This window comes from Rhagoletis zephyria, unplaced genomic scaffold, assembly GCF_001687245.7.
Source record: "Rhagoletis zephyria isolate East Lansing unplaced genomic scaffold, Rhagoletis_zephyria_1.1 Rzeph_scaffold_05024, whole genome shotgun sequence".
NCBI classification, from domain to species: Eukaryota; Metazoa; Arthropoda; class Insecta; order Diptera; family Tephritidae; genus Rhagoletis; species Rhagoletis zephyria.
The window spans coordinates 16672-39427 of NW_016162107.1; the positions used below are offsets into that span (position 1 = coordinate 16672).

The 22756-nt window shown below is 34.1% G+C and overlaps 1 protein-coding gene across 1 annotated transcript; it reads right to left on the bottom strand.

Annotated features, from left to right (window-relative positions):
* Positions 1-2459: 2459 nt before the first annotated feature.
* Awh (LIM/homeobox protein arrowhead) lies at positions 2460-22344 on the bottom strand. The gene is made up of 5 exons (XM_017627074.1): positions 22288-22344; positions 15856-16037; positions 10742-10959; positions 4466-4591; positions 2460-2671 (listed from the first exon to the last, which is right to left on the bottom strand). Exons 1-5 carry the CDS (start codon positions 22342-22344, stop codon positions 2610-2612), a joined length of 645 nt encoding a protein of 214 aa, XP_017482563.1. The 3' UTR covers positions 2460-2609.
* Between the last annotated feature and the right edge of the window lie 412 nt (positions 22345-22756).

The window sequence follows — 22756 nt, forward strand, 5'->3', positions numbered from 1 at the left end:
GACCACCTACAAGGACAGCTCACAGTAACCAGAACGTCTTCTATCATCGAAATATCCAGGGCTGGCTCATCTGCCATTTTATTACCGAATGCTGTTATTCTCCGGCAGCCTTAAAAAAGCACGCGTCCAATCGGAAAGTCATTAAATGCAATATTTCTGAAATGATACAGTGAAACCTCTCCTAACGGACACCTCCCTTGGGCGGACATTTTTTCCTATACCAAGTTTTAAGTATAAATTTCGGAACAAATTACTCTCTCTTAAGCGGACACTCTCTTGGCCGGACGCGGACAGTTATTTTGCATAAAATTTACACAAAAACTCTATTGGGCGGACGCGAACCTCAATGTTTTCTCAGCATAAGATTTGGTTATAATTACCAAAAATTGTGTTGCGAGAAGGACTGACTTTTTTCTTAGTGTTTGTCTTTACAGTGTTTTGGGATTTATAATTTTTGCTTTTAAATCTTCCGATAAAGTTGCATATTGCGAAAATATGTCCTTATGATGAGGTAATCTCCAGGTATTTATTTGAGTAACTATTTTCATAGGCCTTATGAAAATTTTCGAAAAAATTTTAATTTTCGATGGCGATTATGAGCCATATGCATAGCCCGTGCTTCTGAACGACGGCTTTTGTAACAGATAGCAGTCTTTTTCCATGATGGTTTCCTGCTAAACTTCGAAAAATAAAGGATTTTATAAATTAAGACAGCTCGATGTTGTTTTACACCGCTGCATTTTATCTTAAGGGGTTTGTTTTATACGTTGGATCAAAGACTCATTGATATTTGCGAGTTGAGCAGCACACTTTACCTCATGGCACCCATGTGCCGTTAGCCCTGGCCCTGTTTGATTTTGAGCCCATTAATATACTTCTACATACTTTTGAAATAACAACAAATTTGTTTAATATTTGATTTAAAAATTGTTTTAATATTTTTTCAGTATTTCTTTTTTGTTTTTATAATTTGTGTTAACTATTTAAATTTTAGATTCATTACAATTCGTTTAATTTCGTTTTAATATTAATTGTGGCAAGTATAATCTATTTACATGTTATTATTTTTCAATATACACTGTGTACTTTGCTGTTAATATAGTGTAACTTAATTTTTTTATAATTTGGAGCATTTTTATTTGATTACAAATTTAAAAAACAAGAAATAAACAATAACAATTATTTTATTTTTTTTTTATTTATGCATATTATAATTATGATACATAAATAAGTAAGTCTGCATGTGTGTCACACTAAATATTTTACAATAGCTTATGTATGTAAATATTATTACAAAGGCGCTAAGAAGTAATTGAAAATACGGATATACATTCACACAATGGCCGATAGTTAAGGTACAAGAAGAGACAGGTTTTAGCGATAAAAAATAAGGAAAAATAAAAATTTTGCAGCGAGAACCGAATTAAACAAAATTATGCACAAATTAGGTCTCATAAAGGCATACATATGTATTTGTAGAATCAGAAATGCTTTAGTGCGTTTTAGTGATATTTAATTATTATTTTTATTTTATTTTAAAATTTTCAGGTGCCAGCAGAAGTTTATATACAGGGTTGTATTTATACATACATACATATGTATGTTGCCTTATATCTATGTAGATAATATTCCTTGTTGGTTTGTTTGTTTTGCTAAACTTAACAAATAAAATTGATTTAAAGTAAATTCTAATAAAATCCTAAATAATTATGTATTAAGGAATGTTATAGTGTGTACTTAGTTAATCTAAATAAGCTAACTTTTTACATGGAAATGGAACCGTTGCGCCGGCGCATACGCGTGGGAGAGTCACACTTTGAGTGTAGTCGCCTGTAGTCGCCTGGCAAACCGGGCTGCTTGCCGGATTTCAATTGAACTGGTTGGGTGTCTTTACTTTTTTTTTTGCTTTTATTAATTAAGAAGAATTTTTACTAAGTCTAAAGTTAGAATTGATTTGTGTTGCTCTTGCAGCATTCGCTTCTCTTTTATGATAAATTTAATGGACTCTTGAACTTAGCGCTTTTTTGCTTCATACAATACATTAATGGGTCCTTAGCTTTCATGGCATTGCACTTCAATGTAACTCTATTCACTCAGTATTCATTAGTTCAATGCTTACCGGACAAAAAGCGCTAAGTCGACTTAAAAATGGTTTTGTCGAAAACTGTACAGAATTTAACGAAGAGCTGCAATTTTTCCCTCTTATTCGCGAAAAAAAAATTTACTAAAATAGTTTTAGCATTTAATACTGGCATACCCGCAGTAAAATTACTTGGCATTTTTGTGGTCTGCCGTAAGTTTAAAACACTTTAGGTATTTTCAAGCTATTTGCTTATAAATTGCGTATAAATTTTAACCCGTTTCGTGGACGTTTTCCTTTTGCATTTAATTTGCTTAAATTTTCTTTTTAATTTTGACTAGGACGTTTTTGTTTTTTGATTTTGTGTGTGTGTCGAATTTTATTTGAATTACTGGGCTTTAGTTTCCATTAATTTGTATTTTTTTTATAAACAAATCACGCGCTTTTACGTGTGTATTAGATGCGTGTTTCCGATGCCACCAAAATACGTAGACTGGAGTCCGCTTTAATGGTGGTTCAAATGTTCCAGTCACACTTCACTTTGCATACAATGCACACTGGAGTCCTGTGAGAGTTCATCCATGGAGGATTCTAAAATGAAATAAAAATCGAAAATTTGTTGAATTAGAAATTATTTGAAGAACATATAGACGGCTGAGTGAAAGATCAACCTATCTCGGCAGCCAGGTCGAAAACGTCCTATCTCAGAAAACTTTTCAAAAATGCACTATTTCAGAATTTGGTTCAAAACGTCCTATCTCAGCTGCCAATTCACAATTTCAACATATTTTCAATATATTTTCAGTTGGGATAGAACGTTTTTCAATCAAATTCTTAAACAGGGCATTCTTCCACCAAATTCTGAAGAGAGACGTTCTTGAAAAGTTTTCTGAAATTTTTTTGTTGGCGGTGTTATGCATTTTCCTCTAAATTAAACAAATTTTCGAACATTTTTCGTATGGGAAAAAGATAGACACCGTCTAAAAAAAGTGCCAAAAATTAACGGTATTTTGCTGCCTAAAACTTGTACTTTATTTTATAAGAATTGAGTACCTAGGCTTTAAAACTGCATACCCAAAAATGTTCTAAACTTCTGAATAGAAAATGTGGAATTTTTTTTTAATTTTTGTACAAAGTTTCAAATTTGGATTAATATGGTTTTGTTATAGAGAGAACTATGTTCTAATAAAAAAAAATATTAAAATTAAATAATAAAAATAAATAGTCAAAACTTGGCAATATATACGACTTATTTGATTTTATTCGAACGAAAATTACGGAAACAGTCTTAAAAGAAAATCTCTAACGCTGAGAAGTAATTTTTAAGAAAAAAACAAAACCGACTTCGATTTTTGAGTAAAAAATTTAAGAGTACCGTTAATTTCTTTCAATTTATTATGAAACCACCTCTGAGGTGCCTTAATTCCCCATCGGTTAACGCGGTCCAAAGTTATGCGGTAACACATCCATAAAAAAATATTCCGACGAAACACAAGCATTTATACGTTTTCTGACTAGGATAATATTCAGGCCTAACAATGGCAGAATATAGCATACCCATCTACACTGATGGTTCAAAGATAGAAAAAGGAACCCATAGCACCTTTTAATCTGCCAACGACTGCACCGTCTCGCATACTGAAATTCATGCTATAATGAAGGCAGCTAGTCTTTTACTAAACAGCACGGGGTACGCAAATATCGTGACGCATTGGCAATACTGGGCGCTCTCAACGAGACTAAATACTATTTTTCCGAACATTGCTGATGAGGTGCCTAGGTATGGCTCTGAGATGCCCATACACCAGGAAGAGAATTTTATCTTACCGGTGTTTAATAACACTTATAAGAAAAATATTTGCATACACTAAAGCCATATACATAAATGACTTAGGTACGGACTAAACGAGATGATTGTGAGGTCTCAACGTCATTTTGTCTGTGACTATGTAGGACAAGAGGGAAGGAAGATCTTCTGAAACTTAAGAAATTTGTAGCTTGAGCATTTAGCAGCGTCACCACAGGATATCTACTGGGCGATGTTCCAGCGATGGCGAATACCAACGAAGGAAGGCCTTTTGTCGAGTCGACTCAAAAAGCTGCGTTCATTAGTTTAATGCCTTCGTTATTATTTCCTTCTTCTTTGTATGGAGTTTGGGGAAGCACTCACAAGGGGCAACTATGTCTGGAGCTTTCCAAACACGGCCTCCTAACCTAGCCTAACTTACTAGGCCACTAAGCCACAAGTAATTCATTTGTGATTTTAATAATTTCTTTAAAATAGAGTATTATATCTTTATACATATACATATGTATGTAGTATAAATAATATGCTGTTATACACACTTTTAGTCATTTTATTAAATTTGTTTTTCAGTAACTCACCATGTGACGGATATAATCCCTTCGAATTGCCATTCATGTGCATAGGATTTTGGGCGTTATTCTGAAATGAATACGTTAACTGCAGGTTAATGTGGCGGGCAAATGAGCTTCCTTCGGGTTCACGCACTGTAAGTGAATAAAAATTAAGATAGTTGGTAACATTTTTGTGATTTTTTTCTATTGTAGTACAAGAGTATTTTAGAATTAAAAGGTAATACCTTTAACATGCTTTGAAAGACAGCAGGGAAGCTAACTCGTGGGGAATTCCTCCGATTTGCGTGGAATCTCAGTTTGTGTGGGGATTAGGGAAATGGACAGTTTTTGTGGGGAATTTCAGGAACAACAAAAACTTCGGCAACCAAATTCTAAAACAAAAATTTTTAGACACTTTGCACTTGCACACTGTTGTCTGTATATACGTTCCACACACTTTAGTGGGAAAACGGAACGCCAAAGTATCCCGAAATGGAATCAGTAAACGGACAAAAATCCGCTCTATATCCACTTTTTGTCCTTTTTCGGATCGGTTTTCGGATATTTTGCTGGCTGGGGAGCGGCGACAACACACACATACCTACATAGGTATATGAACTTTTAGATCGCATAAAAGTACTCTTTCGAAATTATAAATCTCTAAGCGAAGATTCTCCCAATATTCAATTTTTTTTTANATATTTTTAAAAATTAAGGTTTTTCTGATGATTAGCAATAAAAATATGTCGCGTTTTTTTATTAAAGCCACTTAGAGACCGCTTTCAACTGTACTGATGTTAGAACAGGCACTAAGAAAATTACGATGCTGAGGTCGTAAGATGGCGGGTTAAGGAGTCCCAAATACGCTTACAATTAAAAGTCATTTTGTAAACGAGACACTACTTAGTTCCAAGCTTTAAAGTTGATGGCAAAAGGACCGCTATTCAGATAGCAATCACTAGTTCCTATAACTGACAAAAATTCTAACCTTTCCTTGCATTTTTTTTATATTTATGTTATAAGTGGGTCTTAATAGTCCTCTAAGATAGCCATCGTCCTCATTCCTTTTTTGGGGAACATAACTTTTGTGTGAGGTCCAATGTCGCCACCGACATGGCTTATATATATTGAGGCGGCCACGTCCACTGCTACGAATAAAAGCAAGCAGCTGGTAAGTTCTGGGGATGTGTTAAAGATCCTGAGATGGATATTATCGCAGATAACTTCAAAAAACCTACGAAATCACTGGAGATAATTCTCGATCTAGAGCCGCTACATCTCACCAAATAGCAGACCACATAGGTCTTACTATCTTAAAGCGTAAACAGACGGCAGCGTTGATCCCGATCAACTCGGGAATTAACTGCAGTTGATCCGGATTAAGTCCGAGTTAGTCCGGATCAACGCTGCCGTCTGTTTAAGCTTTTAGACTTCGTCTTGGATAATGGAAAAGCGAGGATTTCAGCTTCCACTAGTTCTAGTCTACAGAGATGATATAGCCGGAGATTTTTTTTTCAGAAGAAGTTTAAAATCGAGCTCTGCAGGAAAGCAACCTAGTATACAAAAGGATATATCCGAGCTAGCACTCTGCAGTGGTATACAGACGGCGGTTGAACCCCAGAAGGCAGACATCTATCACACCAGTATAAAGCTAAGTATTTGCTCCTTTTGGGAAAAGTGCCAAGCATTTTGTCATTGCCATTAGTCTGTGTCCAGTGTCTACTCAGGTGACCAAAGACAGACCACGAAATAAAGCAAGGACGCTATATTAAAACTCCAATCGCTCGAAATAGTACCTGTTTTTGGCATGTTTTCATTTCTTACTCATTTTTATGTTAAAAAGACCTCACATGATTTCTATGAAAATCTACTTTGGACGAACCGGAGGCAAACCAGATCGAAAAGATCAAAAGAGAAAATAAAACTTGAAACGACTTTACGGTACGGAGTTATCTGCACTCTTCCTCTCTCCTTCGCCTGCGAACGAGCAGACCTGAAGGCTGGTCTTGACGTATCTGAAAGGAGGCTAAGCAAAATTGCCGAACCCGGGGTAGTGAGCAGCCGCAAGTAACCGTAGCCGTCAATGCTTAGCGCTATGACGCCAAGACCCTTCTGGCCTGGATTTGAAGATGCCACACAGCGCGGTCAGTTATGGCTCTATTGCCCGAAAATTTCTCAAAACCAAGTAGTCAACTTTTTTTTACGAAACAATTGTTTGAAAAATAATTTCAACTCATTCTAAGCACTAAGCACTAGATATGCATTTTAGATACCTCAGAGAAAATAATCACCCGAAAGTAGCATTAAGCGTTTAAGCCCAAAATGATCACATAGCCAGCAAACGTACAATCAAAATGACACCGAAACAAGTGACATAAAGCCAACACTTTCAGACTTTTGTAAACCTCAATGTGGGCCTATTACAAGCAACTATACACAAATATGCTAAATGCATATGGCACAGGACGATAAGCTGCGCTATTAAGTAGGATTGTACATACATATGTATGTATGTACATAAATGCATATGCATGTAAATGTTTTGTATGGCCGGAAAGTGTACAAAACATGACCGAATGCCTACAAAGATGACATAAACTGTCCAGCACTTTGCACAGATGTAAGTCAGTGGCTGGCTCCAGCAAAAGTGTGTTTTTTTTTTCTTCTGATGAATGTTGCTTTTGTTTGTGCTTGTCTAAAAGCCATGCACTTGCATGCGATTTAGGGCTTAAAAGTGAATAGCGCGCAAACTCAAAAGTGCGTTAAGGTGGAGAGGAGGCACACATGCATACATAAATATAAACATGTAGATATGTATGTACGTTGCCATTTTGGCCAGAATACTTAAGCACCACCGAGCCCATGTTGCTTTTACAGTATTTAAGTGCAAAAGCCATGGCTAGTTGATGGGCTGCTGTTTCATAGAACATACAGAACTTATACACATGTACATATGTATGTATGTAGGTACACATAATAATGCATTTGAGTACTAAGAACTCTTTTTAGGTACATATATGTATGCTTGTTTGTGACGTCACATTTGGCATGCGTTGTTTTGACACTGCTTTTACAGTCAACCGAAGACATGTGACCAACTTACATAGTAGTACATACGAGCGTTACTACATATATAAATATTACATACTTGCATGTTTATAGCACATATGCTTTCCTATACCTATATACATAGTTCTAGAACCTAGCTACATCCACATCTTTCTACACATGTTGGCCATGTAAGGACATTACTCTCCTACATACATACATATGTACGCTACAGTCAAGCTCTCTGCATCCTAAATATTGATGTTAGCCTCTGATGTTGCTGTTCTGTTTGTATGTACAACATGGCTAAAATGTTCCAATGTTTTTATGCCGCAACAAAAGCCACTGCCACCCACCAACCTAAACCAATTTCCTGCTCGTACATGTTTTCAGTCTGCTGCCAGTTTCTACACATCCCGGTGGCAGTTGCTATTCAAAGCATTCACATCCAATTCGTCACGGCTACCGTTTGCGATTTTTGAATTGTTTCGTTTTCGTTTGATTTTTATGTGTTGAATTCTTGTGCGTATGTACATATGTATGTATAGCCACTTTTGCAAATAGATATATAGACATACATATGTACATTAGACTGCATCACCAAAAAAAGTTGCGGTTTTTCCGCCGGAATTAAAAAATTTATTATTGATGATTTCGTTAATTTCAAAAAATGTTGCACTACCCCGGTGCAAAATGTGTTTGGTGTTACACTCAACCATGTAGAATGGCATGTTTTTGCTTTTTTGTTTTGGCCTTGTCTAGCTCGCGCATTTCATTATATTGTCGTTTTAAGCAATCATCTGATTTTCAGGGCAACCATCTCACCTGACAAAGCGCAGAGAATGTGCTCTTTTTGTCTTTAAAGAGTGTGACATTTTAAGAAATAAACACAACATTTTAGAATCAATCACGAAAAGAGAAAGGTGCAATCAAAAATATTTCTGAAAAATATGAAGATTTACTTTACTTTTTGATAAAAATCCCCTCAGCTGACAAAACAAATTAAGCTTAAAAAATCTGCATAAAAATATTTAAAAAATTGTTCAACGGAATCGTAATAATGAGATTTTTATTGGCGTGTTTTAACTTTTTGCAAATATTGATTTACGACAACTTGAATAACTGGGACAAAACTATTACGATTTAGACTTATGAAGCGTGTGCAAAAAAACTCATTCACGTCAAAATGTTTTTTTTCAAATACCTTGTAATGACACTCGTTCATCCCACCTTGCTCCTTAATCCTTTGAATGAGTTATTAGAAAAGGAATAAAAAAGGTGGAAAATATCTTTCCAATATTTAATACCTCACAATTCTAAATCGGAATAGTTTTGGTATATATACCAATCTTTGAAAAAAGTTTAAAAACAGCATCAAAAAACTCATTATTACGATTCCGTTGAAAATTTTTTAACATTTTTTAAAAATATTTGTATGCAAATTCTTTAAGCTTAAACAGTTTTGTCATTTGATGGGATTTTTTTTTTTTAATCTTTAAGAAACTATTTATCTATTCACAAAAAACTCAAATTTTGGAGGTATTTTCAAATCGGTCCAGCTCGCGTAAATCTTAATAATTTTCCGAAATATTTTGGTGGAAGCCTTAAATATAGTAGATTTTATAATTCCAATGGAAACACAGTACCGATTTTTTTTTTTGTATGGGGCGTGATGCAGCCTAATGCGCATATGATTGTGCCGATGGACTCTACTCTGTGCGAACCTTTGTCTTTTCTTAAACTAAGTCCGTCTCAGTAATCGATAGATTTTGCCGGGACTAGAATCATGGTTGTTCTCAGCATTGGACATGCTTCCAATGTTTAGGACATACATATGTACGTACGATTAGAGAACCAAACATCGACTTGGACCTCTATACTGTTGCAGCCATAATAAGCACACATAAGGAATGCAAGGAAAGCTCAATTTCGAAAAGGTGCAATCACAACAGAAGGCCAGCTTATTCCCCGCTCGACTCCCACGCGTGATGTCAACAAGCCGACATATGCGGTACCGCCGCTGAGTCTAAGAAAATTTCTTGAATCTGAGAGACCAACCCTTCATAGAAAACTAGACAAGTTAAATTCTTTACCTATAGAAGGACGGACAGGGATCCTTTCCCCCATATTTTTATTAAAAGTTCATAATATTTAATTTAAAAGCAATCTTATCTTATTTTGTTGATTCTTTTCAAATTTAAATAAATACTGCAACTAGCTAAAAAGACGGTTAGGGGTCATTTGACTCTAATGGCAAACATTTATGTACAGTGGCGGTCAAAAATGGAGGAATGGTGTTTCGTTTTTAATATTTACAATATTCATGCTTTAACAAAAACGATATAAATTACACTTTAAAACTTTATACAGAATTTAGAAAAGTTCCACAAATTTTTATCTAAATTTCGAGCTTTTTAAACGGAATTTTTAGAGTTTTTTTTAGTTTTTTTCATATAAATAGCGAAATTTAGGTAAACTGACGTTGCCTTCTTTATTTTTTTTTTGCAAACGGTCTTGCGCATGTTCTTCCATAAGAAATTCAGATTTATATGGAAAAAAGTGCAAAACGCAGTCAACAAAAGAAAAAAAAAGTTATTAAAAACCAATGCGATTTTTTTAGCCGCTCAAAACTTGCACTTCTTTTACTACAATTTTATAAGCTTTTTAACTGCATACCCAAAAAATTTCTAAACATTCTGGTTAAAAAGCTCGAAATTTAGATAAAAATGTGTGGAATTTTTCTAAGTTCTGTATAAAGTTTGAAAGTGTGATTTATACAGTTTTTGTTAAAGCATAAACCATGTTTAAAAAAAAAAAAATAAAAATAAAAATTTTGCTTGGAAAACATTGTAAATATTAAAACCGAAACACCATTCATCCATTTGTGACCGCCACTGTATACTAAGTTTTGTTTATTAATTAAATAAGAAAATAAAATTAAAATTTAAATTTTATGTTCTTTTTAGAAGTAATCAATATTTTTTAATTAAAAATTATAACTTCAAGGCAAGCCGATGATACAGGATCTAGTGTTTTTTACTAAAACCAGAATATGAAAATGAAAATTAAATTTGTTTAAATGAATAAACCATTTTAGATTCAAATTTTAAGAATTTTGTTTGTCAAATGACCCCTGTCCTCCTTTCAAGTTATGTCGATTTTTCAGTCTTCCTAGAGTTAAACTACATTACAAGTATCTTCGATGACCTCCTAGCAGCTAACCCCCCCCAAAAAAAAAACAAAAAACCCACTTACCGTCACTTGATGTGGTGCCACCCTCGACCGTTTCCAGGTAATGCGCCTTACACAGCACCCGATCATCGATCAGAGCAAATTGTTCGCCGGTGGAGAGTTGTCGTCCGCATTGATCGCACGCAAAACACGCCAAATGAAAGACGAGATCGCGGGCGCGTCGTACCCAATCCGAGGCGGATATGCCACGACAGCATTTTGAACATTTCGCGCCGAAGTGTCTAAAGAAGAGGAGAAGAAATTAGATATAACATTTGTAAGAAGAGGGGGAAAAATGTATGGTTAAGAAAAAAATATCAAAAAGTAGATTAAGTGCAGCCTACACTAAGGCGCTATCATCAGGATTATCTGCAATGTACGCGCATAAGTGTGTTTGGTTAAGAATCATAAGCAGTAACACACCATATATGTATGTATGTATGAATATAATGTCTAAGTGGATATATATAGAAGAGTATGTATGCATGTGGGTATTTGCGTTTGTATGTTTTTGCATGTGTGGTGGCTTGCTAGTGAATTTGAAAAAGCGTCAAATCATGTCACAGCATTCAAGTCAGGGCGACGCGGCGCGGTGGACGTGCAAAGTGCGCGCGCACTTGTCGCCGGAAGTGGGTGAAGGAGCGGTGTTAGGTGTGCATAGATAGATATGTTTTCGCTGTGGACTTTACACTCGTAGCATAAAAATCCCCCTACGCTACATAGTACACATCTAACTACATACTTTATTGATTTCTGCCTTCAACGGTGTGTTTGTTTTTGGCCTTTGTACGCCTCGTCACACTTGACACTTTTCGAAATGAGTTTGCATTTTATAATGTGGCGATCTCAATCGATCGGATGGTATACTCCGCCGGTAGATATATGTACATACATATTTATACCTAAAGGTAAGCGGCGTAGTCATTCGCATTGGCGACATGTGCACCAACCAACGAATCTGATGTGTATCTTAGAGATATACATATGTACATAAAATGAAAACGTAAAACGAAAAATAACAATATTTATATCGCTGTGTTATTCTTAAGCTGATGCCAGATAAAACTTTGTAGCTTTGCGTGACATTTATAACTTTGCCAGCAAAGCGCCAAACGCAAAAGGTATGCCACAATGAACGCCAAGAAAACAATTTTGTACCGCTTTTTTACTAGTCAAAGTTGCTGTGGATTTCATATATTTTGCTTTAAAATTATCAGCAATGTAATTAAGTTTTATGTTTCTGCATGAAAACTCGAATTTGGACGAAACAAAATAAATATTAAACTGGCTGATTGTCAAAGCGCGCAAAAAGATGGGAGTTGGCCATCTTTTCGCTTCGCGCTGCAGCTTCGACGATTTATGTGGCATGCTTTGTGCATTTCCATACAATTCATCTTATCTGTCAAAGCGAATCTGTCACGTAAAGCGAAGCAAAAGTTTTATGTGGCATCAGCTTTAGAGTTGAACGCTTATTTAGTGTGGCTGGCACGTTTGTGTTTCCACAACAACGTAACATCGGCGGATATCAGCAGTAAGTCATTGCGACAACAACAGCCAACTTAAAATTCTTAACTTGAAAAATAAATATTTTTACAACAGCATCAGTCATTTTCATAACTTCTCTTTCGGTGCTCGCAACAACAACAATAACAACAAGTACGTGAATGCTTTAAGAGTTGCTTTGGCCCTGTAGACATTTCTGCTGCTATCCATATGCGTTCGTACATACCTATGTATGTATGTATGTACCCTTGTGGTCAGCTGATTAAGTCAAGTGACATTTCGACTAGTTTTGGCTATTTTTATTTTGTTTATTTAATGTTTATTTTTTTATATTTTTTATTTTTATTATGTATGTTACCGCATACTTGACTTGACACGTTAACCGATTTCCATAATTATTTTTTTAAATGAAAGATGGTACCTCACAGGTAGTCCCATATTAATTTGGTTAAAATACAATCATCGGGTCACGAAGAAATAAACGATAATTTTAAATTTTTTATATGAGAATTGAAGTCATTTTTGTTTTTCGCTTAAAACGTACTTGTTTTTTTTTTATATAAAATTCTAGCACTTTACAAAAATTATGAAAATTTAACAAACTTTAACATTTGCACCTGAAAATTTAAAACTTTTTATTTAAAATTTTAAGAAAAATGATGGGTATGCAGTTTTTAGTCCATTAATTTTTTTTGCTTAAAAATTACTTTTTTTTGTATAAAATTCTAGCACTTTACCTAACCTGCCCCACATAAATCCACATTTCAAACTTCGTACCAAAGTTATGAAAATTCAAAAAACTTTAGCATTTGCACCCGAAAATTTTTAACTTTTTATTTAAAATTGTTAGAAAAATTTTGGGTATGCAGTTTTTAGCCCACTAAATTTTTTTTTGCTTAAAAATTACTTGTTTTTTTCTAGCACTTAACCTAACCTGGCCCACATAAATCCACATTTCAAACTTCGTACAAAAATTACGAAAATTCAACAAACTTTAACATTTGCACCCAAAAAAAATTTTAACTTTTTAGTTAGAATTTTTAGAAAAAGTTTGGGTATGCAGTTTGTAGCCCATTAAATTTTAACAGAATAAAGTGCAAATTTCAAACCGTTAGAAAATTGCATTAATTTTTAATAATTTTTTTCGCTGACGGTGTTATGCATTGTGTTCCATATAAATATGAAAGAAAATGCCTAGCACCACCAGCAAAAAAAAATTATTTAAACAATTTAATGAGCTACAAAACTGCATTCTAAAAATTTAAAAAAAAAGTTTAAACGTTTTTTTGGTGCAAATGTTAAGGTTTGTTGAATTTTAATAATTTTTGTACGTAGTTTAAAACATGGATTTATGTGGCGCTGGCGAGGTAAAGTGCTAAAACTTTTATAAAAATATATAAACACTAAATAAAAAAAAATAAAAATAGCCAAACCTAGTCAAAATGTCATTTGACTTAATCAGCTGACCGCAAGTGTATGTACAAATTGTAACCAACTGGTCCATTGGGGACATTGCTGCTGTAAAGTCAGCAACTGCGGAGATACCAGCAGCAGACTTTGGGGACACCTTACGCGCGACGCGATTGTACCAACTCATGCCACTCAATGGAATTGAAAATTCAAAGTGACAGTAGGATAGATAGTGTGTGAAAAAAACATGAAAAATAAAGTTAAGTAAACACGCTTAAATTACAAATAAGAGAATAAAATGCAGGCAAATCAAGTGAAGTGTTAAATCGAAGCGAAAATCTATTTCATACACATTTCTAACATTGTTTATATATTTCGTATTTTTTTTTTTTATTCGCACCCAAGTATTTAAGTACACATAGATATCAAATTTTGCCCCATATTATGTTTTCTCTGCACTTTTTTCATTATTTTATGTCTTTCTTCGCGTTTTATTTATCTTTAAGCTTAAAGTGTTGAATCAAATGCTCCAAGCAGCTTTATATACAAGAAAAGCTTAGAAAACATTTTCATTTCGAATGTTTTGCTTCAATTTTACGCTAGGAAGTGTGGGAAAATATTTTTTCGACACCTGAGCATATTTATGTTTTGTGTTTTTTTTTTTTGTTTTACTTTGGCATAAATACAAACGCATACAAACAATTTGGTGTAAGCGTAAATTTTTCAAGTCAGTTACGAAAATATGCTGGCCGTATTGAAAAACTAGGCAACTTATACATACATATTTATGTAACTAGTAGGGTGATTGGCGAAGTCACCGACTTTTTTTTATGGGATGTCTATAGGCGTTTTTCGTTTCATACAAATCCTGACCTCTCAATAAAAGTTTTGAGTTTTTCGAAGTTTTCAATGTTTTTTCCAGTTTAAGGGAAACCCCTAAATTGTTTTAAAATTATATCCTACGTGGTTTTTGGATGAACAATATATCGAGCCCTTACCGACAAAAAAGTGTAAGCGACATTTTTGTCAAAATTTCGCTTCAGCAAATTTGTGTATTTCTCTGAAAGTACCGCAGAATCTTTGGAAATCAAAAAACTAAAAAAATTCAAAACTATAGATAAAAAGTGACTTATTATTTTTTGTAGGCAATTTCCTAAGCTAACCACCATTTTTTTTTTAAATGAGCGTTAACAAGATTTTCGCAAAAAATCCGTTTTTGTGGCCTTTTACCCCGTGTAACTTCTCTAGCGACATTTGAATCAAGAGGGTCTGTGCAGAAAAGCTTTTTACGGCACCTCGGATCTCACGATGTACCAGATGACTCTTTTATTTGCCGTTGATTAAGAATCGTTCCAATGGTGTCATAAAATCCCGTGGTGCATATTTTTTGGAAAATCCCTACTCCTTAAATTGCCAGCTGACATTCGAATTAGAGATGGGCACGCGACTAAATATTCAATCCCGATGCCGCCCATTCCGAAATTCAATATTTAAGTCCCGAAACCGCCCATCTCGGTGTTTTTCTGAAATATACTGCGGATCACGTGAGTACCGAGATCTATCACTAAGAAAAATGCACATGTCTTTCAAATTAATTTTAAATAACAAAAAAAAATTTAAAGATTTTTTTGTTTTGCTTTGCTGTTCGTTTCCGTCTCAATCAAATATAAAAATTGCTTATTTCATACAACGCTTTAAGAATGATTTTCCAAATTTGCGGAGGTTGCGGGTTTTATCGGGAGTGTCGTGAAAGGATTTTGGTCTCGTCCCGCCCGCAAAATTTCTAAAGAAATTCCCGATACCGCCCATCCCGACGATTTTTAAATCAGTACCGTCGGTCCCGCGGGTCCCGATATCCCACACCCATCTCTAATTCGAATACTTTTTAAAAATGTCTACTTTAAAAAAATATCTACACAAAAATTTCGATTTTTCATAAAATCCCTAAATTTATCCTATTTATAAAAAATCTGTCATTATCTTGTAGTTAGCTTTCCCTAAACTAATTTTTTTTTCGACTGAAATGTCTATGGGTAGGGAATTTTCCCTCATGTACCAACACTGCGTCACAGTGGAGCTGTAGTTAAACTCGTACTTTGGAATAACCCCAAACTGTATAACGGATTAATTAAAGAAATTAAATAAAAACGACATATTAATGAATTTCGTCCACACAACCATTCATTTATATATATGTATGTAAATGCATGTAAATTTGTACTTACTTCCCATAGTCCGCCTTGCAATAGACTTGCCGTTCGCGGATGAAGCACGATTGTTGTCGGTCGAGCGGGCACTGGCAGATGCAGCAACGCAAGCAGGTGGCATGCCACGAACAACCGCCAACCTCGAGAAAAAACCGATCCGAGATTGGCTCCCCACACGCCGCGCATGAACGCAGCTCAGTCTAAAAAAAAAAAAGAGATAATAAAAATTTATATTTAATCTAGTGCCAAAATAAAACATTAAATGCATTGGAATGCATGTACATACATACATAACACATACATACAATCTAACATATATACATATAACTTAATTTAAAATAATTTTGCGAAAAGTCTAAAATGGTAGATGGTAAATTATGTATATGCGAAATTTTATGTTAGTGTAATAAATTTTGGAATTTACGCAAGGAAAAGGTAAACAACAACATTTTAGCGGAGCTGAGCAGTCACTGCATATTTTGTGGAATTTTAATTTTTGGACGATAACCAAGCTACATATTTATTTTTTTTGGGCATACTGATGATGACGTTGGTTAATCATTAAATTATTGTTTTTGTTTGCGCTATCGGAGAGAATAATTTAATTCCTCTTTGGCCCTCTAAAGTTTACAATCTGAAGCACCATGAATATTTATAAGGCGGAGAAATGAGAAATGTTGCACAAACTTGGTGAACAAAGGAAATACAATAAAATGCTAATCTTGTTCAAAGAATATATGTATATGTAGATACAAATACTTATACATATGTATGTATGTAGTTATGAAGGTACATAGAGCAGATACTACATACATATGTATGTACCTGGGTGAAAATTTCTCAACTGGACCTCGGATTTCAGTCAAGTTCGAATGTTTGATTGAAAATTTGTGGATAGAGAGGTTTATAGATGTGAAAGAGATTCTGAGAATTTTTTTTTTTTAATTTTAATTTTTAAAGTTTTTATAAGCAAATATATTTTTAAGCTATCTTTTTTTCAAAACTCATTTTCTCTTAAAGTATTTGACGAAAGTTGATGAAATTTTTTGTAAGCGTAGTGACATTAGAGCTTTAAAAAAATATATTTTTATAAATTAGAATTTAAAATTTTTTAAATTTAAACATCATAAATATTCAAGTTGCTTTAAAAATATGTTCTCAATGAGTGTTTTCCACTTCGTTTATATTTTCGAAAACTGCATTTATTGAATAAAATATTTGTAAAAAAAACAGCCTAAATTTAAAGCGGAAAATATGTATAAATGATTATATGCCTTAAGACTTGATGTCCAGGCTTACTGGTAGGGATATCGGAAAGACATCGAAGTATCGAAAGTATCGATACTTGATGCATCGATGTTTTTCGAAAACTGACATCTCAAGTACATTAATGGCGGTTAAACTTTTCAATTATGCAAAAAAGAGAGGCGACTTTGACCAAAAAATTTAAATGGCCCGAAAAATATTTGGTCATAATATATTTTATTGCGAAATATTATCTGAAAAATCGATGCATCGATATACATATGCGCTTCGATGTATCAAAAAATATCGATGTACATTTCGATTACTGGCACTTAGCCTTTTAGCCTTTGCATGTATGTACTTAAGTATGCAACTAATAAAATGTGAAACTAATTGCATATCGATGGCTGAGTGGAAGATCGACCTATCTCGGCAGCCAGTTCGAAAACATTCTATCTGAAAAAACTTTTCAAGAACGCCCTATTTCAGAATTCGTTTCAAAAACGCCCTATCTCAGCTGCCGATTCATAAACGCCCTATAACAGCATATTTTCAATACATTTTGAAGTGAGATAGGGCGTTTTTGAACCGAATTTTGAGATAGGGTGTTTTTCAATAAAATTCTGAAATAGGGCGTTCTTGAAAAGTTTTTTGAAATAGAGCGTTTTTGAACTGGCAGCCGAGATAGGTCGATCTTCCACTCAGCCATCGATATAAAAGTTTAAGTATTCATAAATTTCCATAATCGATAGATAAATACTCGTATAACATTACTGATAATGATCAAAATATATATGAAATGAAAAAAAAAAAAAATATCAATATCGATACCTATTAAGATCTCAAATGTAATCTAAGCTTCACTGGTAACCTGTTTCACATCGAAGTTACGCTTGTGATAAGCGATTAGTTAAAATAAATATGTATGTGAAGTAATGTTGACTTTTGCCGCTGAGTTGTCACTTATTTGAATTCAAAATATAATATTTTATACTTTACAGCGTTGAGTATAGACCAAGGCACATTAAACAGGTAGTATCAGTAGAGCAAAAACAACATTTGCGTGTATTTTGTTGTTGCTTCTGGTATCGAAAGTGTCAACAACTGTTCTGAATTTTTTCTTCTAAATCAAAGCGTGCCATGTGAAATACAAAAAATTATAAAAAATAAAAAATTGAAATTGGAAAAAATAAAAATTGATGCAACTTTCTTTCCTAGTAAATTTGTTTGCTTCTCGAAGCATTGATCCATCCTTTGCAAGGCCCAGTAATCAGCGGTCGTGCTGCCGAGTTGGGCGAACGTTCCAAAAGCTGCTATTCAATCGCTTGTTTTGTATGGAAAAGGGTTTCACAAGCAAATGGATTTTAACAACTTATAATTTTCGTGAGAAAAAATTAAAAATATTTGACATTTTCGAGACCAAATAATTTGAAAATAAATCAAATCAGCTGCTCTACTGATACTACCTGTTCAATGTACCTTGGTATAGACACAATATTTAAATATTTGGTTTGCCCTCGCCGCCTGTTTTTGTACGATTTAATTCATTTTATAGCCACTGCTCGTGGCTATTTACGTCACTTTGCCCATTAATTGAGTGCCACTTAAGCATTTAATGATATTGAATTTTTAAGGCTTCCATTTTCTTTGATAATAAATCGCTTAGCTTGACGTGAAAATTTGCTAAATACAGTTTTTCAAAATTTCCAGGAGAGAAGTACATATACATATCGTTAGCTTAGAGTGAAAAGTTGCTAAGCCCACTTTACGAAAACTCATATTTTGATAGAGGAGACTAGAAATTGCTAGTTTAGAAAAGGATGAAGGTAATTGTTTTATTCATTCTCGTTTATATTCAACGAAAAGGAAAATTTGCTAAGTCCAAAAGAAGCAACGAAAATCCGATAAGTCCAAAGTAGTACGAAATCTTTTTTTTTTAAGATAATATCACTCTGATTTGTATGGAGTGTAGCTTTGCTTTAAACACGCAAAATGTTGTTAACGTTTAGCAAAATACTTGAAGAAAATGGCGACAAAAAAATGGGACTTAGCTACGTTTCACTCTAAGCTAGCGATATATAACTCTAAGAAATAATTTGAAGTATTCAAGTATTTTCGGCGATACTGAAAATCTATAATTCTTTGGGATGTATCGAGTTTTCGTCAGACAATTCGTTTTGTTGTTTGATAATTTACTTTTTACGGAATACATATATAATTTAAATAAGGTTTTTAGCCAAAAGCCGAAAAATCATACCGACTTTCAATATAAAACTTTTGAATTTGTTCGACAAAGAGCGTCAAAGGAAAAATCATACATTCCTGGAACCACCGAAAATGTCAAAGAAAACACCAACGGCATTCTATGTAATTCGTCTGTATGGATGACGGTGGCACTGTTATCGTCCAAACCTAACAACGAGTGTCGCCAGCTAAAATCAAAAGAGAAACGAAAACTATTTGGGAAAATGTTAAGCTATATATTACACAAACACCAAGGGGACTATTGACTGTGGCCATTGAGGGTAACGCCTCGACAATTGACAGCAATGTACAGCAATTACAATGTACGAATGTATGTACATTTAGGAGTAAATTGAATATAACTGCTATACGAGTTGATGTCCTCCATTTTCGTATACATAAATATGTACATTAGGGTGGCCCAAAATAAAAGTTTAAAATATAAAGCTCCCACCCCTTAGGAGTTTTCTAAATGGAAAAAAACACCCGCACTTTTTGTTCAAAAAATTAAGCTTTTCATGAAATTTATATCGAGAAAAAACACTTTTCGTAGAAATGGTATAGAATTCCTGAAAAACAACATTTTTTGCGTGGAAAACTCCGTCTCTCTTGAAGAGACTTCCAATAATAATACCAAATTTTTTATTTTACCCTTTTTAATACTGGGAATTTTGTATGGGTCCCCCGTTGAACTTTTTTTGGGTGTTTGGGGGACATATAAAAAAATAGTTGCTATTAAAAAATTGTTATATAAACGATTGGGTATAATTACTGAAAGTCTCCTGAAGAGAAAAAAAGTGTTCCTATCGAAAAATATTGATTTTCAAGAATCCCATAACATTTCTACGAAGAAATATTTTTTTTTTCATATAAAATATGTGAAAAACTTTGAGCGCTTCAAAAAACAGGGGTGTAATTTTCTTCTATATTGAATAGTCCTAGGGCGCGAGAGCATTACAACTTTGACTTTACCTTTTTTTACTACCCTAATGTACGTATGCACATAGATATATATGTGTCTTTATTTTTATTGCTAAATATTCGTTTTTATTTGGTTTTATTACGGCGTTCAAGCTTATGTTCACACAAATTGAAAGCCATAAATGGAGGTTAGGAATACAGTGAGGTAAAAAAGTTTTCACTTCAACAAGCTATGTCTGCCGAATATATTGGGTGTTAAATATTTTTGCCACACTCAAACAATAAAAATAAAAAATAAAAAGAAAACGTCATACTGAGCAAATAAAGCGTTCTTAACCAAATATTGACAATATCAAAACATAAAAAAAGAACCTATTTTACTTCAACTTTTACTTTTACTTAGACGCCAAAAATAATTTTTGCAAAAAAAAAAATTATTTGACCTGTGTGCGTGCACTATTTTTTTTTTTAACAACTGCATATAGTACAAACATTTCAATTCACCTTCGCAAAATTTACTCGATTTGTTCAAACCAGAACAACTAGTCAAATTGAATTCCTAAAATTTACTCAAAACGAAAGTCGAAATAGGGCCGAATATTTTTTTGCATCAAAATTAATATTTCAAATTTTTGTGTAAACTTTTCGTGCGCACTGTATGTACTTACATACCTACAATATTTTAACACGCACTCATACAATCGCTCATATGTATCTGTTCATGTACATCGTCGTTGGCGCTGTCTGTCACGTTTACTGCTCTCGCTTTAGTAGCCCACTGTTGTGTGTTGGCTTGCTTGCTTGCTTGCTTACTTCCTTCCGTGCGTCCTTCCTGCTTCCCCTCTGCATTATCCTGTGTGACATTAAAGCGCCAGCAAGGCTGTGTGAGTTGGAATTTTATTGCCTTTGTTTTTTCCCGTCTATGAGTTTATTTTTGTAGATTTTGTTTTTTTTTTGTTGTGGTGTTGGGTTTTGAAGGGGTCGACTCGAATGGTTTGGGTTTGATGTAATAAATAATTTTGACATGTTTTGTGGGCATAGAAGCATGACTTTTGCATTGGTAAGCGGCATTGTCTGTGCATCGCCATTTGTTAGAATATCGCCTATACATACATATGTACATATTTATTTTTCGTGTGTGTTTTATTTTTTGCTTTTGTTTCTCGTGCTTACTTTTATGGCCGCCATGCGCATGCGCGCTGATGGCGTCTAATAAAAAGGCGCCGTTGTTGCTACCGCTATGTATGATGTGTGTGTGTGTTGGTAGTACTAATTGAAAAGCCATTTTGTATATGACAATTCGTAAATTGTTGCAGTTGTTGTAGGTAAGTACTTGTTTTTTTTTTGTTACTGTGTATATATGTATGCTGTTATCCTGCGTGTAAACATGGGCGATTTGCTGTGGTCGTTGGTTGCGGTGAATTTGAACCCTGCGCTTATGTTTCGATATCCCTAAACACACATGCATGCATAGATAGATACATAAGTACATACATACATACATATATGGTTGTAAAATTTATATCCGCATATCGCCGCTTTGTAATGCTAAATAGCAATTGTATTTTTGAAGGACCTTCAGCGTATTGCCGCTGTCAAAAGTGATTTGTGCAAAAATTGAAAGACACAAAAAAAAAATAAAAAATACGAAATGAAATTGTCTGCTTGCCACCCTTCTCATTCTTGTTTAAAAACAAGGTAAACTCGAAAAGAACGTTTCGTCACGCATATTTTAACAGTTGTTTTCACTTCATTTCAAATGCTTGGCAACAACAATTTAGCTGCAGCTTTAAAAGTCATCTCATATTTGCTTGACTTTATCGCCCATTGCACTGCATCACAGCCCTCTTCACTCCTCGCCACTTCAATCCAGTCTATTAGATTCGTTGCGCTACGGTGCCATTTCATACATATTTATCAATTTTTTTTTTAGTTTTAATTTTTATTTTTTTTATGTAACTTTTCTCAAACCACAAAAGCGGAATCTATTAAGTAAGTCGTCGTTGCCTTGCCTTTATAGTAGTTGTTGTCATTGCCTACCGCGTCATCGTTGGTATTTTTGAAAGCAACACATTTTTGATCTTTGCCGCTCGCCATTGTTTACCTTAGCAGTTATTCACGTTCGATGGTAAACAGTAAAAATTTGTCAGTTTAACAACACAAATACGAGTACTAAGTAGCTAATATTGCTACAAACATAAGTACATAAGCGTTTAGTTGGGCGTAGCTTACAAGCACGAAGCTCTCTCCTCTGGCTCTCTGCTTATCTCGCTTGTATTGAATTGGTTCTATGTACTCGTCACTATTTTGGAGTTGTCATTCTGCCTCTGAAGTAGCTGGTGAATATTTATGCATTGTATTTATTTAAAGCTTTATATATTGATCGTGTAAAATTTATAAAAGGGATTTTTATGTAATGCGCCTTCTTTTAATTAGCACTAACTGATTGTATTAATGTATGTATGAATAAACGTGCATATTTTACATTTACGTATATATGACTGTGTCA